Source organism: Acomys russatus, chromosome 31, assembly GCF_903995435.1.
Source record: "Acomys russatus chromosome 31, mAcoRus1.1, whole genome shotgun sequence".
In the NCBI taxonomy this organism is placed as follows: domain Eukaryota; kingdom Metazoa; phylum Chordata; class Mammalia; order Rodentia; family Muridae; genus Acomys; species Acomys russatus.
In genome coordinates, this window is record NC_067167.1 from 22,560,510 (window position 1) to 22,575,649 (window position 15,140).

Here is a 15,140-nt window from a genome sequence, read left to right on the forward strand (position 1 = left end):
GAAACTCTGCGGTGTGCATGGGCTCTTTTTCAAACCCCCTTCAAGTGGGCTCTGAGGCATCCAGTTCTGCTGGAGAGCCGCAGTGGAGGCGCTAAAGCTCTCCCTGGAGTTCGTGTAAGCGAGCTTTCTTTCTCCCTCTCCATTAATATATTTATTGATTGATTTTACAGTCTAATAATAACCCTGCTCCTCTCCTACCAATCGCTGCCCCCTCACACCCTTCCCCCTATTCTCCCCTCTCCTCAGAGAATGGGGAGGTCTCCCATGGGTGCAAATCCACCCTGACAACTTAAGTCGCTGAAGGACTAGGCTCATCCTCTCCCACTGAGGCCAGACAAGGCAGCTCATTTAGAAGAGTGGGATCCAAAGAGAGGCATCAGAGTCAGAGAGGGACCTCACTCCAGTTTCTGGGGAACCCACATGAAGACCAAGCTGTGCATCTGCTCATAGGTGCAGGGGACATAGGACCAGTCTATACCTGCTCTTTGGTTTCTGGTCCAGTCCCCATAAGCCTTCATGGGCCCAGGTTAGTTGTCTTCTTGTTGAGTCCTTGACCCCTCCAGATCCCTCAATCCTTCCCCCAACCCTTCCATAGGACTCCCCGAGGTCTGTCTGATGTTTGTCTGTGGGTCTCTGCCTCTGTTTCCAATCAGCTGCTGCGTGAAGCCTCTCAGAGGAGGAGTTATGCTAGGCTCCTGTCTATAAGCATAACAGAGTAACGTCAATAGTGCCAGGGTTTGGTTCTCTCCTATAGGATAGGTTTCAAGTTGGTCCAGTCTTTGGTTGTCCATTCCCTCAATTTCTGCTCCATCTTTGTCACTGCACATCCTGTAGGCATAACAGAATTTGGATCGAAGGGTTGGTGCCCTCTCCCGCCATTGGAAATATTGCCTGGCTATAGGAGGTGGCCACTTCAGGCCCCATATTCCTCATTGCTAAGAGTCCCAACTAGGGTGTCCCCCATAGACTTCCTGGGGCTTCCACTATCCAGGTCTCTGGCATGCCCCAGAGATGCCCCCTACCTTCCATTCTCTCACCTGTCCTCCCTACCCTGCCCCCAATTTTCCCTACTCCTAACCTTCACCTTTGCTCCCCTCCCCATGCCCTCTCCTACCCAGTTCCTTCCATCCCTCTGGAGAGGAGAAGGACTCTCACCCTGGCCTTTTCTCCCCTTGTCTCTAGAGCCCCTCTTAGCTTCCTTTCTTACAGAAGGGACATTGCTGCATTTTAGACTGCAGGACTTTGTGTTGAGCAGTGGTCCAAGGGTGAACAGCCCCGTTAGACAGTGGTAGCCACAGCAGGTTGTCCTTCAAAGGAAATACAAATGCAAATAGCCAAATGATGTATCTGTAGACAGTGAAATTCCTAGAAATTATTTGTGACACACATCACTACTTCCTTCACTTATTCTCAGTCTGTTTGTAACAGGCGCCATTTTATTTTGGAGAGATAAGTACGTACTGGCTCCCAAGTTGGCATGCCTAACACGTCTGAGCTTAGGTTGTATGATGTGGCAGGCCAGAGAATTGTTAATTTTATCATGAGGAATCAGTTTATATTATCCCACAACCCTTTATACATCCCTGCACTTCATACTGAACATGCACCGCTTAGCATCCTCTCTACCACATGCCATGTGCATGAGCTTACAGAAGTACAACAGTCAAAAAATTACAAAATTCCCACTTTGTTGTCCACATGTACCAGGAGGATTAGCAGGTGTCTGTTCTCACTATAGTAGATAAGATTTATGTCTTGCCTTTTAGATTAAACCTGTGCGTTTCCCCCCTCATTAGCCTGGGGTGCACACCCACACAGTGGATCTGCTCCTTTATAGTAATCACGTAGAGGGTATGTTAGGTGTTAAGTAAGTAATTGTAAGCCGACCTTGTGTCCACATTTTCCTGTTACAAGGTTATCTAAAAGCAGTTACTTTACCTTGATGCTATTTTAATTTGTGTCCTGTAATTGCTGGAAATGTATAAATTCCTTAAAAGGAAATTTCCACCTAGCAAATGTGCCAATGTTTGCAAATACCTAAGCTGGTCTTTGTAATGAGTCTTTTAGGAAAGTTCGTCTCAACTTTGGGGGAAAGAGGCCCTTGTGTGGGACTCATTCAGCGTCTTAAGAAAAGGTGAAGCAGGGCCAGGGAAGATATCGGACAGTCAGTGCCATTTATTTTTGTCACTAAGGTTTTGTTTTTTGTTTTTGTTTTTGTTTTTAGTTGGGTGACACTGGTGGCTTCAGTCATTCTTCAGTGTAGTGTCAAACTTTCCAATGTAGAAAGTTAAAAAAAAAAAAAAAAAAAGTTCCCTCCCTTGTGTATACTGAGTGTGTAAATGAGCAAAGAGCCATACTTTTAAAGCTGCTCAAAGTGCTGTATCTGCAGTGCGCGTTTAACGATTTGCTGTCTGCCACAGACTAACCCAGGCTGAGTGCATGTAGGATCTGATCCATCTAGCAAGGTTCGTTTTACACTGGGGGTCAGAATGCAAAGAGCAAGAAAGCTAAACAGTATTAGGCAATCGATTCCAGAGGAAAGATTTGCTTGATGGTAGAAATCCTTTCTTCTCAGGACTATGCGAAGCCTGTAATCCAAATGTGCATGAGCCTTAGCTGGGCCAAGCGCCTTTCTGTCTGTTGGGTGGCTTTTCTCTTTTTAAATGCCGTTGTCATTTATTCTGCTTGCAAAACCAAAATTCAACAGAAAAGCCTGCTTTTTGAAAAACTGCAAAGGGCTGTACGCATCAGTATGGAATCCTTTGGGAACAACCACACCCTAATAAGCAAACTTCTAGACTGCAGCTGCCGTACTCACCATCATGGTCTTTGAATTCTAGGGAAAGCTGCAAAGTCCCCCGAAGATTCGGGCCTACAGTGGACAGCCATGGCAGTGCCAGCACTCATTTCTCTTGTAATTGGCTTTGCTTTTGGAGCCTTATACTGGAAGGTGAGCCTTGCTATTCTTCCTACCCCATCACCACCTTTATATACTTGTTTGTTCATACTACAGCTGTGTGTGTGTGTGTGTGTGTGTGTGTATGTGTCTGAGTGTGTATGTGTGTCTGCGTGTGTGTGTGTTTAACATACTTCTTTTTTTCCCAAGAAATGGTTCTAGTGAAGAAATGATCATTTTCATTATGACATAGGGCCTCAGTGAAACTCAAACTTTAGAAGTTTCCAGCATTCATTATTGTGCACTGGTCTGAGAAGCCCTGTTACAGAGAATGCACACTTAAGGGATGGGGCCGAGCTTAATGGTCTAAATTAAATATAGAAAGGAAGAAAATATATTGAGAATAATATGCTGTGCTTAGAAACTAAACAGACATGCCTTTATAAGGCTGCTGTTGTTATTTGTTTTTTGTTTTGGATGGCCTCTGTTTTGTTCTCTTATTGAAGTGTGTCTAAATTTTCTGGATGTGCTAAATCATTGTGACTCAGCTTTAAGAAATATCTTTTTAATTTCATTACTATTTATAGAACAGCCTAAAAATGTTGAGTTGACCATGCTTGCATTGCTTTCATTGCGCATACACACACACACACACACACACACACACACACACACACACACACTATTTTGCATGCTAAAGAAAAGGCACTAGTGATGGCAGTTAATTGCTTTTAATGGTAAAGGTGAAGACAACAGACTTCAAACATTGCAGCCATCATCGGTGTTTCTACAATAGGTATCACTGTTTTGTTTTTTTTTTTTTTCCCCCTCCCAGAAGAAACAGTCAAGTCTTACAAGGGCAGTTGAAAATATACAGATTAATGAAGAGGATAATGAGATAAGGTATTTTGTTCTCTTAACCGTGTGCTCAAATTAACCTGGTGTTGCCATTTCCTATGCATGGTGCATGGACATAACACCTTAGGGTGGTATTCGTGCATGGGCTGCACCTCCCACTCAGGGTGTTCCACATCTGGTGCCATGTCTGTCCTTCCACTGTCGCTTCAGTCGTCTCCTGTGAATAACTCTCTCAGAAGGCACGTTTGTCTATGTTCTCTTTTCTACAAACAGACTCTCTATGTCCTGTGAAAATAATCCTTTTACCTGTGTCTGGTATCTGTATTATTTGCTCTTGGCTGAGCTGCTATCACAGGCTGTAGTAAATACGTTCTTTGTCATGTAATTCCTTAAAGCTCTGTTGGTGAGGCTACTTCTTGTTCAAAACACTTTAGATGGCTTTCCCTTGCAGTCTTCAATGTAACTTTGTACTCTAATCTGGTTTTCATAGCCCTTTGTTTCCCCCAATTTATTTACCATTTTATCTAAAGCTAAACAAAATCATTATTTTAAAATGTTGTCCAATTTGCACTTCATTTTTCCTACCTTCGATTATGATCTTCAGCATGGTATTTTCCCTCATGTCTGTCAACACACACAGACAGAGAGAGAGAGAGACAGAGAGAGAGAGAGAGAGAGAGAGAGAGAGAGAGAGAGAGAGAGAGAGAGAGAGAGAGAGAGAGAGAGAGAGAGAGAGAGAACATATAACCATTTTCAATGTAATTTTAACTACTTCAGCTGATGACGTTGAGACAAAATCATCTGACTTCTCTATAGGACAGACATAAAATTATTTTCTTCTGTGTCTAGATCCCTCCTCCCCCAAAGCAATCTTTTGCTACTGTATTTACTACATTTTTAGACTAGCCTCTTACAATGCCCAGCTCTTGAAGCACTTCCGATTCTGTCCAGAAGCAAATGAGGGTTTTTCTTGCTGTTTTTCAGTATGCTGCAACAGAAAGGGAGAGAGTTTCAAGAGGTGTAATTGTGGATGTATCAACATTGTTACCTTCGTGCCGTGGTAAGTTGTTGGAAACCGATCTGCAAGAGCTTGCAAGAACCATAGAAGGTCTCAAACGCTAACATTTAGAAACAAGATGTATATTTATGTTCTTGATGGAACTGATGTCTGAATGTTAGCTGAAGTTGTTACACAGCTAAACTGTGGGTATTTCACTGGCAAACTCTCAGGTTTTGAAAGGTGGGCAGTATTGATGCATATCAGTGGATTCATTTTAGATCAGCGGTACATAAGATATTAATCATGGATTGTTAACATGGGGTAAAAGGAAACATCAAATTGGGAATAAAATTAAATAATAAAAAAAAGAATAACCACAACCAGTTTTGATTAGGTGTGACCACAGTCGAATGACAGTGACCCATTTGATAGATGTTTTTAATAAAGGGAAACCCCTAAGCTATTTTGCTGCCATTTAAAGAAAAAGTCAGTGTCTTACAGCTAGAATAAAACTTTCAAGGCAAAATGCCACTTAATGCAGGGCAGCTCATAAGTGAGCCCCATTCGTAGTCCAGAATCCAGGGTGTACTGAATCCACAAACCAAGAACAGGGCTGGAGAGATGGCTCAGAGATTAAGAGCACTGACTCTGCTCTTCCAGAGGTCCTGAGTTCAATTCCCAGCAACTACATGTTGGTTCACAGCCATCTATTATGAGATCTGGTGCCCTCTTCTGGGGGACAGGTGTACGTGCAGGCTATACATTGTATACATAATAAAATAAATCGTAAAAAAAAAAGAACAGATACTTCATATGATTGTGTGGTTTGGGGTTGGAGACACTGTGCAAAATAGGTGAGTATGGCACAGCCAGACTGGACAGATGCTTCTTTAAAAAAATTTTTTTTTATTTAGACAGGGTTTTTCTGTGTAGCTTTGGCTGTCCTGGACTCACTTTGTAGACCAGGCTGGCCTCGAACTCACAGCCATCTGCCTGCCTCTGCCTCCCGAGTGCTGGGATTGAAGGCGAGCACCACCACAGCTGGGCTTGATGCTCCTTATCTCATGTTATCTCCCTTCCTGGCTCTGTGGCACAGATGGCATCAACTTGTTTCAATATCAGTTCAACCTTTTGAATCACTTTTACTCCTGGTACCTGGTCACTAATGACTGCTGAGCCTTGCATGCTTTTCGCGCAGCGAGTGGGATTCGTCCTCCTCTCCTGGGAGCCTCAGTTCTTCCCACACACCACCTTATTTCTGATAGAGTGTCTGTTGGACTGTCTCCTTTCCCTATAGGTCACTGTCCTTCCAGCTGTCACTCTGTCCCCGATTCCAAAATTATCTCCAGACTGACTCTTCCCTGGGGAACCTGGGCCAGAGTCTCTGCCTCTTGCTCTAATAACTCACTTTGATAGGCATAAAAGACTGCTCTAACAGCCGGACTTAGCATGAGAGAATAGTTGTTCCACATACATTTGACTTTTGCCTTCAGCCACGCCCCTGATTGCCACGTGCGGAGCAAGACTGTGATTCTCTTATCTCTCCCGTCCTAGCTGCTCCCGTCTCGTTTCCTGTCTAATAAGTCAGTGTAATCTTTATTTTCTAAAATGGTATACTCTAAGCTGAAATCACTGCTCTTCCCAGAAACCCTGTTCTCCGACCTTCAGCCCCAGCACAAGCCCCGGTTTCTTCCTCGGAACTTCCGTTTCAGTCCCTTTCTGCCAGTTGTTCACACAGCGCCCCTTTGTTTTAAAAGCTCGGGTGCTATCCACTGGTGTTTGGTTTGGGGATTGCACTTCCGGGATCCTGTTTTGGTACATGGCTCTTCAGTCTTGTGTTTTTGATCGTTGCCTTTGCCCTTTGACATTTGGATTATGATGGGGAATGCAAGCCACTTTGCTTAGGAGAAAAAGAATTGATGACATTTTAGAGCAAACATAACCACCTGGTTGATGCATACTTCAACTAGACTCCTAATGTGGAATTTAAGAAAGAAAGGATGATGATGCAATTAGAAAACATGGATGTCTGGAGTCAAGAAAGGGAGCTGATGATCAGTAGTGATTTAGTTCTGAGAAGTTGCCACATGTAGTGACGTCGACGTCTGGAGATCACCTGGGGCTGGGACTGTAGATTGGAATTGAGAGTCATCTGCAAAGAATCTTACTTGAGATCTTGAAAAAGACACTGTTGAGTCACAGAGAAGGCTCAGGATGTCTGAGAGTAAATTACATGTATGTATTTGTGCATGCATTTTGTTACCTTCAGTTATCTTTACATAGTAAGAGTAGAAAGTAAATTATTATAATTTGTATTTCAAAAACACTTTGTGATATATACATATCTTTATTATAATTTCAATATATGAAATTTTAAGTGTTTTTAAAATTCTAATATATAACATATATAATATGTAACATATACATTATAATTTATATATGTTATACATTATGGTATATATATATATATATATATATAGACTCACATATAAGTAGAAAGCCATAAAGAAGATTGAGAACAAAACATAAACTGAAATTTTCCTGTAGATCTGAGCTACACTTGGAGAAATAGGGCATACTGATGTTCCAGCCAATGTACAACACTCACAGTACTATTATAAATTATCGTCTAGCAGTCTAGCTGTGTAGCAGGTTCTCCCATCTAGATCTGTAGACTTACACTGTGCAACACCACCACCTAACGACTTGATTGTAAGAAGCCATCCCCCTCATGGACACACCACTGTATGTGACAACACCACTCATTCTGTTTATTTCGTGAGTGTGTTGCAAGGTCCAAAGTATCACTCTAAAGAAATGTAGCATTGTTCTATGAAAAATATTGCCACAGTCTTCAATTTTATTTTCTTTGCTTTAATGACTCAAGGGGGAAAATCTAAAATAGATTGCCAATCTTCTTTCTCTATATTTAATTAACTTTAGAACTTCAAGTTATGCACAGCTTCCATGATTCCCATGGTCCCGATTTGCTTGTCTTACCATGCTCTATTTTTAAAACATCTACATATTTTTGACTTCTGAAAATTTTCTTCTAGTCTCTCTTCATCTATCTGTACAGATTCAATTTTGCTTTCCTAAATTACCGGGAAGCAGAAATATCTGAGTATTCAGTGGCTTGACACCAACACTGAAAAACTAAAACAAAGTATGGCTTTTCGTGTTTCACCAAGTGCAATAAAATATGCGGAGACCAAATGAATTCCTCAGCGTGTGGTGCCAGGATTTCAGTTGTTCTTCCTCCGAGGAGTAGAATTCTGAGAGCTTGCTGCTGTGGCTTCCTCTGTTGAGAGGAGGGCCAGTGCAGGACCTAGCTAGGCGGCCAGGATTCTGGTGCTCCCCAGCAAAGATGCTGGTGGCCTCTAACTCGCTTCTCCACCTGCAGCAGACATGTCTCTCATGCCACACCATCTGGTCCGCTCTGCAACTTTCCAGACACTGCTTTAGGCTTCAAACCTTCCTTGCTCATCATCTGTCTACTACTATGTGTGCTGGAGAACTGCTCACTCTCCTGTCACAAACTGCGATAGCTGGTGGTTTGGGGGCATGAAAGCCACAAGGTACTAATCTAGTCATTCTTTTTTATTTTCTGGTGCATGTGCGTTCATGTGCGTATATGCATGTTGAAGCAAGAGGGCATCTTTGCCTGTCATTCTCCAGGAGCCATCATCCATCTTAGTTTTGAGACATCTTTTATCAGCCTGAGGCTTGCCAAGTCATCTGGGCTGGCTGACCAGTGATGTCCAGGGATCTACCTGTCTCTATCTCCATATTCTTGGATTATAAGTACATGCCACCACGTCTAGATTGTTTTATTTAAATGGTTTTTTTAGCTTACGAAGAAGTGGGTTTCAGTATGGATACACGAGAGAGAGAGAGAGAGAGAGAGAGAGAGAGAGAGAGAGAGAGAGAGAGAGAGAGAGATGGTGGGGAACATAATCATAGAGGAAACCCCACTATTTTTTATCATGATACCTTGGATTTTTATAGCACACTCAATGAATAAATAGGAAATCCCCACCTTGTAAGCCCTACCCACTGCCTTTTTGTCTTTCACATCTTTTTTTTGTCCTTTTCTCCACTCCAACCTTTATTCTTACTCATCATCTATTTTTTACCTTCTCTTGGTTTTCTTTACAATTTCTTATGCTTTATCCACATTTAAACTCATTCGTGTCGTGTGTGTGTGTGTGTGTGTGTGTGTGTGTGTGTGTATTACATGGTAGAATCTGCACATAAGAGACTGCATACATTTTTTTTCTGCATTTGGGTCACCTCACTTCATATTACACATTCTAGATACAACCATTTTCCTACAAATTTCTTTTCTTTTCTTTCTTCTTCTTTTTTTTTTTTGAGACAGGGTTTCTCTGTTTAGACCTGGCTGTCCAGGACTCTTGTTGTGGATCAGGCTGGCCTTGAACTCACAGAGATCCGCCTGCCTCTGCCTACCAAGTGCTGGGATTAAAGGTGTGTGCCACCACCGCCCAGCCCTACAAATTTCCTAGTTTGTCTTTTTGGCTCAAGAAAATTATATTGTGTATATGTACCACATTTCATTATCCATCCACCTGTTAGTGGACACCTAGGCTGGCTCCATTTTTTGCTATCATGAATAGAGAAGTGGTGAAATTTACCCATTCTTATATTCAAGAAATATTTGCTGCATGTATGTTATACTACTTGGTAGGTCCTGTTCTAAGAGTTGTGCTGCAGCAATGAAAATAATACCTGATCTTCTGTAGCTTATATTCTAATGGGTGTGTTGAAGGGTTATTAATATTTAATATTGCATTATTATTTTAGTGAACTCAGCATCTGTTCCTTAACCAGCTTTATTCCCAAATAACCACACAGAGAGACTTAGAATCTATTTAATTAGCCTCTAGCACAATGCTGCCCAGAAATTACTCCATCCTAAACCTCCATGCTAGTATAGTTTCCTTCCGTTCTGATTTCCCACTTTATTCTTGCTTTTAAGTCTTCTCTTAGGCCTTGTTGATTTCTCCTGACGTTTCCTGGTCTTCTCCTCGTGGCTCCATCCTTTCCTTCCTTTTCTTTCTCTTTCCCTCGCTGGACCAGGACATCCCACCCTTTTCTCTGTTGTTGCTCAGCATTGGCTAGTTTGTTTTATTGGCAATACAAGGAAAAAAGGGTGACATGCTTACACAAACTTGAAACAGGAGATACATAGTATAAACATCACAATACACTGTGATCCAGACGGGAGAGTAGAGAAACCAGCATATGAATGAACAAGGGTAAACTGTACACAGTCCACAACAACCTTATGCCATCATGGGAAGATGTAGACAACAGACCATAAAGAAAATCACTTGAGATGATGTCTTCCCTAGGAGACAGTGACTAACCATCACACTTGAATAAAAAACAAAAACAAAAACAACAAAACAACAACAACAACAAACTACCCAGTTCTCTGGTTTTTTAAGAAAGGGTTTCTCTGTGTAGCTGTGGTTGTCCTGGACTCACTTTGTAGACTAGCCTGGCCTCAAACTCACAGAGATCCATCTGCCTCTGCCTCCCTGAACGCTGGGATTACAGGCGTGTGCCACCGCTCCTGGGCTCCTATCCAGTTCTTTAAGGCTGAGTGAAACACACATTATTAGCTCCATTACTCACTCTGGAGTTTTATATGGAGTTAGCTATTGAGAAAGAAAAAAAGGCAGAAAGACAATTCTTAATATCTCTTCTCTTTCTTCCTCTCTAGGCTGGTAACAGTTCATGTTTGCTTCAATCAATGAAGCAGCTTTAAACAAAATTCCTATTCTGTCTCAAGTGACAGACCTCATCTTTATCTGTTCTTGGTCCCCATGACCTTGTATGGATGATTCAGAAGTTGGAGCAGAGTGTTCAGCTGTGAAACTGGCACTGAATTATCATCTACAAAGAAGAATTTGCATGGAGCAGGACTCTGGAGGTTTTGCAAGGGATGATGGGAAAGACAACACGTGTCCAGTCTGCTCACGCCATTTGCATGGCTTGGGAAATGTCTGTTTTGAAGCTCCACACTGCTTTGTTCCTCAGTGCCAACCTGCAGCCTGTAGTTAATTATGGTCTCTGCAAGTAGATTTCAGCCTCGATAGTGGGGGGGAATCTTTTTTTATTCACAAAAGGATGTAGAAAACAATTTTTAAAAAAAAATCCATTAACTTCCGTAGCATCAGCCACTGTATGAAGTTGAAAGCCATGGGGAGGTTTTGTTTTTGTTTATGTTTTTGTTTTTTGAGCAGGCACATCCACTCTGTAGTTATATATTAACAAGAGCAGCCTAAACTGCAGGTCTTCCTGAAACAAGCCATGTGCACCATATCCCACTAGGGGAATGGACATGGTTGGCTGGTTCTATCCATGCAGCGGAGATGTGCTGAAGTGAAGTATGAGGCCATGGTATAGGAAAGACTCTACAGCAGAGTCTTCCCAGCAGAAAACCATCAACAAGGACCAGCGGAAGAACATGCCGAGGAAGGCATTGGGCTCCTAGTGAAGCCGGTCTTTTCCCTTGAGCGCCATTGTTAGAGCGTGTAGATCATGTTTGCAAAGATATAATGTGACATGTTGATGTTTTGAAACTACTACAGAGCTATGAAAACAGATGGGACAAAATGCTAATTGTGTAAGGGTCCATTTTTTAAAAAAATTCATGATGGGAAAGAATAAGAATAAATGATGGGATTTAGTAACTAAGATTACAAATGGACACTTTATGCTAATATGGGTGTTGCAAACTAAGTTACTAGGATTGTGCAAGAATGCAAGGAATCAGAAAACAGTTATTTGCAGTATAACCGTTATGTCTTTAATGTAGCCATTTATTTGAAATCAGGCACTCTGTATTCATTAAGGTTTATGAAATGAAATAAAAAGAAAGCTTTATGTAGTTGTGCATGTCAGTTTGCTATTTAAAATGTGCGACAGCATTTCTCATATTAGACAGAAATTGGCAGTAATTCCACCATGAACGCTGCTTTTAAACGAAGATTTTCAAGGTGTGTTATAGATTCCCCTGGTTTTATATGTATTGAGAACAAATGGCTAAAATCAAAAAATCACTTTTCTTTTGGTGAAGGTTCTTTTCACCTACCATGGACATATATAAAAATTTGAAGCCTTACATTCTAACCTAATTCTTATAATCATTTTATTTGCCCCATCCTAAAACCTTAAGGCAAACATTTTCAGTGTAATATGCAAAAGTGCATGGAAACCTAACTGCTAGCTTCTATTCTGCCTTGACGGTGCATGGAAAGTTCTAGCTTACACTCAAACCTAGTCCAACTACAACTCCAGTACATGACCACGGCTCTTCTTCATACCAAAGCATTCAGGTGGTTTTCTATGGTTCCTTCAAAGCTCTCGGTCCCTCCAATGCTATCTATTATTCCTGCAAGGTGAAGCCCAGTGCATTGAGACACTGCATTTCCTTGTTCAAGCCCTCAGCTATGCCAGGATACAACTGATGAGTAATAAACTAGAAGTCGTTTTAGTTACTGCAAAGGACCTATTTTGTTGTTTGGTATTGATTGCCCTGAGAATAATAATAGATGTAGGTTAATGAATAATAGGTGTAGGTGTGTATAGCTTGAGACTATTGTTACTTCTCAGTTTTGTGGCTTGACTTATTTACCTGGTAGTTTCATCCTGCTCAGACTTATGAAAATGCTATTTACTGAGCATGAGAGTACAATAAATATAGATGTTTCCCCTCAAAGCTAGCAGTTGGCTTGTAACACTCAAAAACAGAGTCTAAATCAATAGAGCTAAATAAAGAAATTTAACAGGTCATGGTACCTGACATCATAGAAGGTGGAAGATGTGTCCTGCCTACTAAATATGTCACCTCATGGAGCATTACATGGATTGCCAATTTTTTTAAGTACTAAGGTTCAATAAAATGCACGAACAACAGGAAAATGCTGAACATTATTTTGAATGCTAGCTGCTTGGACATTAGCTATGGCATATCTGCTTTCAGAATAAAAATACATATCCTTTCCATAGTTCATTTCATGTATATTCTGAATGTTTTCCTTAAATTATGAAAACCTCGCAACTGAAAAGATAAAGTATAAAATCATCCTTTAAATTGTCCAATTTTTTTTTTCTGAGAGTTCTCTTTAGTAATGCTGAAAATTTCTCTTTTTAGTGAAAAACATCTAAGAAACTACAGTGTAAATTGTATCAAAAACTTTGTACCTCCTTAGTAGAAACCAAGCTCATAACAAAACTGTGTGATCCGTGGGCAGGGATGGTGCAGTGCTGGTTTTTATATTGCTATCTAACATGCGTGACACACTGCCATGTTTTAATGAATCAGAGAACAATTGAATTTTTCTATATAATCATTTTAAAAAACTAAACGTGTTTACAAAAATATTGCATATGAGAAAAAAATACAAACATGTAAAAGCATGTATCCACAAGGCAGTACGTGCTTTTAGTTAAGAATTAAACACATTTCAGCAAAATTTCCTATGCTTAAAAAAAAAAGTGTGGCATATTTTGTTATTTAAATTCAATCGAAGTTATCAATGAACAGGAAAAATCCATTCTGGAATCTTGATTGTTTCTACATAGATTTGGATTTTGTGATTTAATTTTTGGTATGGAATCTTAGCTCTCCTATACACACGTTCTTGAAGAAATATGTGTCCAAATCAGGCAGTTAGTTGTAGCCTGGTGAGCATTGAGAAAGATCGTTAAGACGCTGTCCTTTGCCACTAACAGATGTAATGCCACCTCCCTCTTTGAATCTCAGTTTTGTATTTGTGTGTAGATAGGTCAGAGGTCACTCTTCAGGCATGAGCCCTATGCCACACCATTAACAAAGCAGAGAAAACAACAGAAACAGTCCTACGCAAAATACCCCCATTCTGGCTTTTGGACAATGAGAAGTCCTCGTTGTTTTGGTTTCTAATGTAAATAGAGTCTGTGAGTAAAGGTGAATTTCAGTCTTAAGTAGGGCAAATTAGAGAACCATTTACACATGAGCTGGCTTTTACCTTTGCTTAAATAAATGTTTGGGGTCACCTCCAAGGAATGAAAACAAGTAGTGTGTTTTTATCAAGAAGAGATACAAGATGTGTGTAACATTTGGAGATATGTCAAGGTATTAGTGCAAATGTTCTCATCTTATTGAAAGCTAAGAACGAAAACTGTTGGGTGCTAAGGACTTTGGGTGCCAAGAGATGTTTTATAGCCAATTTGTGAAATGATAATCCATAAATTACATCTAAAATTGGGAAAGCAGGACAAGGATTTTAAAGTAAGCCCGTTTATCTTTGGAATAATATCATAATCCTGGCTTTAAATCTAGCCATTCCAGTCAAAATTTATTTGTGGAGTCTGATTACACAGCCCTTGTTACTGCCGTTCCACTAGCCAGTCTTAAAATGCCTTTGTCAGGATAAAATAATGGCACCGCTTTGAAAACTGGTGTGGGGTTAGGAGTGATCCATACTAAGGTGGGTATTTATGATCCTAAAATGTTTGCTAAGCACTGTATATGCACAACTGCCATCTCCAAATATTTTCTTATAATACTGTTTTGAGAAAAGGAAAATTGTCTAAACAACGACCACACACACACACACACACACACACACACACACACACACACACAAGCCCCTTGTATTTTCATTTACTCAATTTCTAGGCTAAAAGTCGTCACTAAATATACATTTTCAATCAAAATTCCGATAGTATTATTACTCTCCAGTAGTTTAGGGATTGAGATGTGACTGTTGTGTTCAGCTGCCACTGTTTGTAAGTCAGTGAACTTGAGAAGTATTCCGACATTTATACAGCTTCACAGATACATTGCTAGCTCAGTCATAGATTGAAGTTTGCCTATTGTAATGTTAGTGTATGTCAACACTATTCTAAATAGTTTATGACTGAAGTTTAATTAAATAAAAGGTCGTAAAATGTGATGTGTATATACCGTATGTGTACTTTTTAAGATAGGTATATGTCCTGACCCTTTTTATACAGGTTTGAATTTGAAGTTACATTATATAAACATATACTTTATTGTTCTAAATAAAGAATTTTATGCACCATCATAAATCTGCCATCTCATTTGATATCTTAAGGCTTTTATGTCAGTAGTAACATGACAATAGCATTTATTAAGCTAAAATCTACTTTTTAAAAATCTACTTTTCTGTGGACACTTGTCATCAAGACAGTATTTCACAGAAACATAAATGCAAATGGATAAGAAATTATTTTAATTCATTAAGTAATTTTTATCATAAAATAGGCAAAGGTGATCAAGTTGCAATAGTATATTGCTTTCAAGAGTTTTATAGTATAAGTTAGGGAGAGACGTGAAACCCACTAGTG

At 40.2% G+C, this 15,140-nt stretch overlaps 1 protein-coding gene across 4 annotated transcripts in view; it reads left to right on the forward strand.

Moving 5' to 3' along the window:
- Kitlg (KIT ligand) overlaps positions 1–10,754 on the forward strand; it is a 79,811-nt gene extending 69,057 nt beyond the window's left edge. For 3 of the 4 annotated variants that reach the window (XM_051172663.1, XM_051172661.1, XM_051172664.1), the window contains 4 exons: positions 2,841–2,950; positions 3,732–3,799; positions 4,739–4,814; positions 10,504–10,754. In XM_051172663.1, coding sequence (XP_051028620.1) covers positions 2,841–2,950; positions 3,732–3,799; positions 4,739–4,778 — 218 coding nt within the window. In that variant the 3' untranslated portion in view covers positions 4,779–4,814; positions 10,504–10,754. The remainder of the gene's footprint in view (positions 1–2,840; positions 2,951–3,731; positions 3,800–4,738; positions 4,815–10,503) is intronic. The other variant, XM_051172662.1, reaches the window with a different exon arrangement.
- Positions 10,755–15,140: the final 4,386 nt, after the last annotated feature.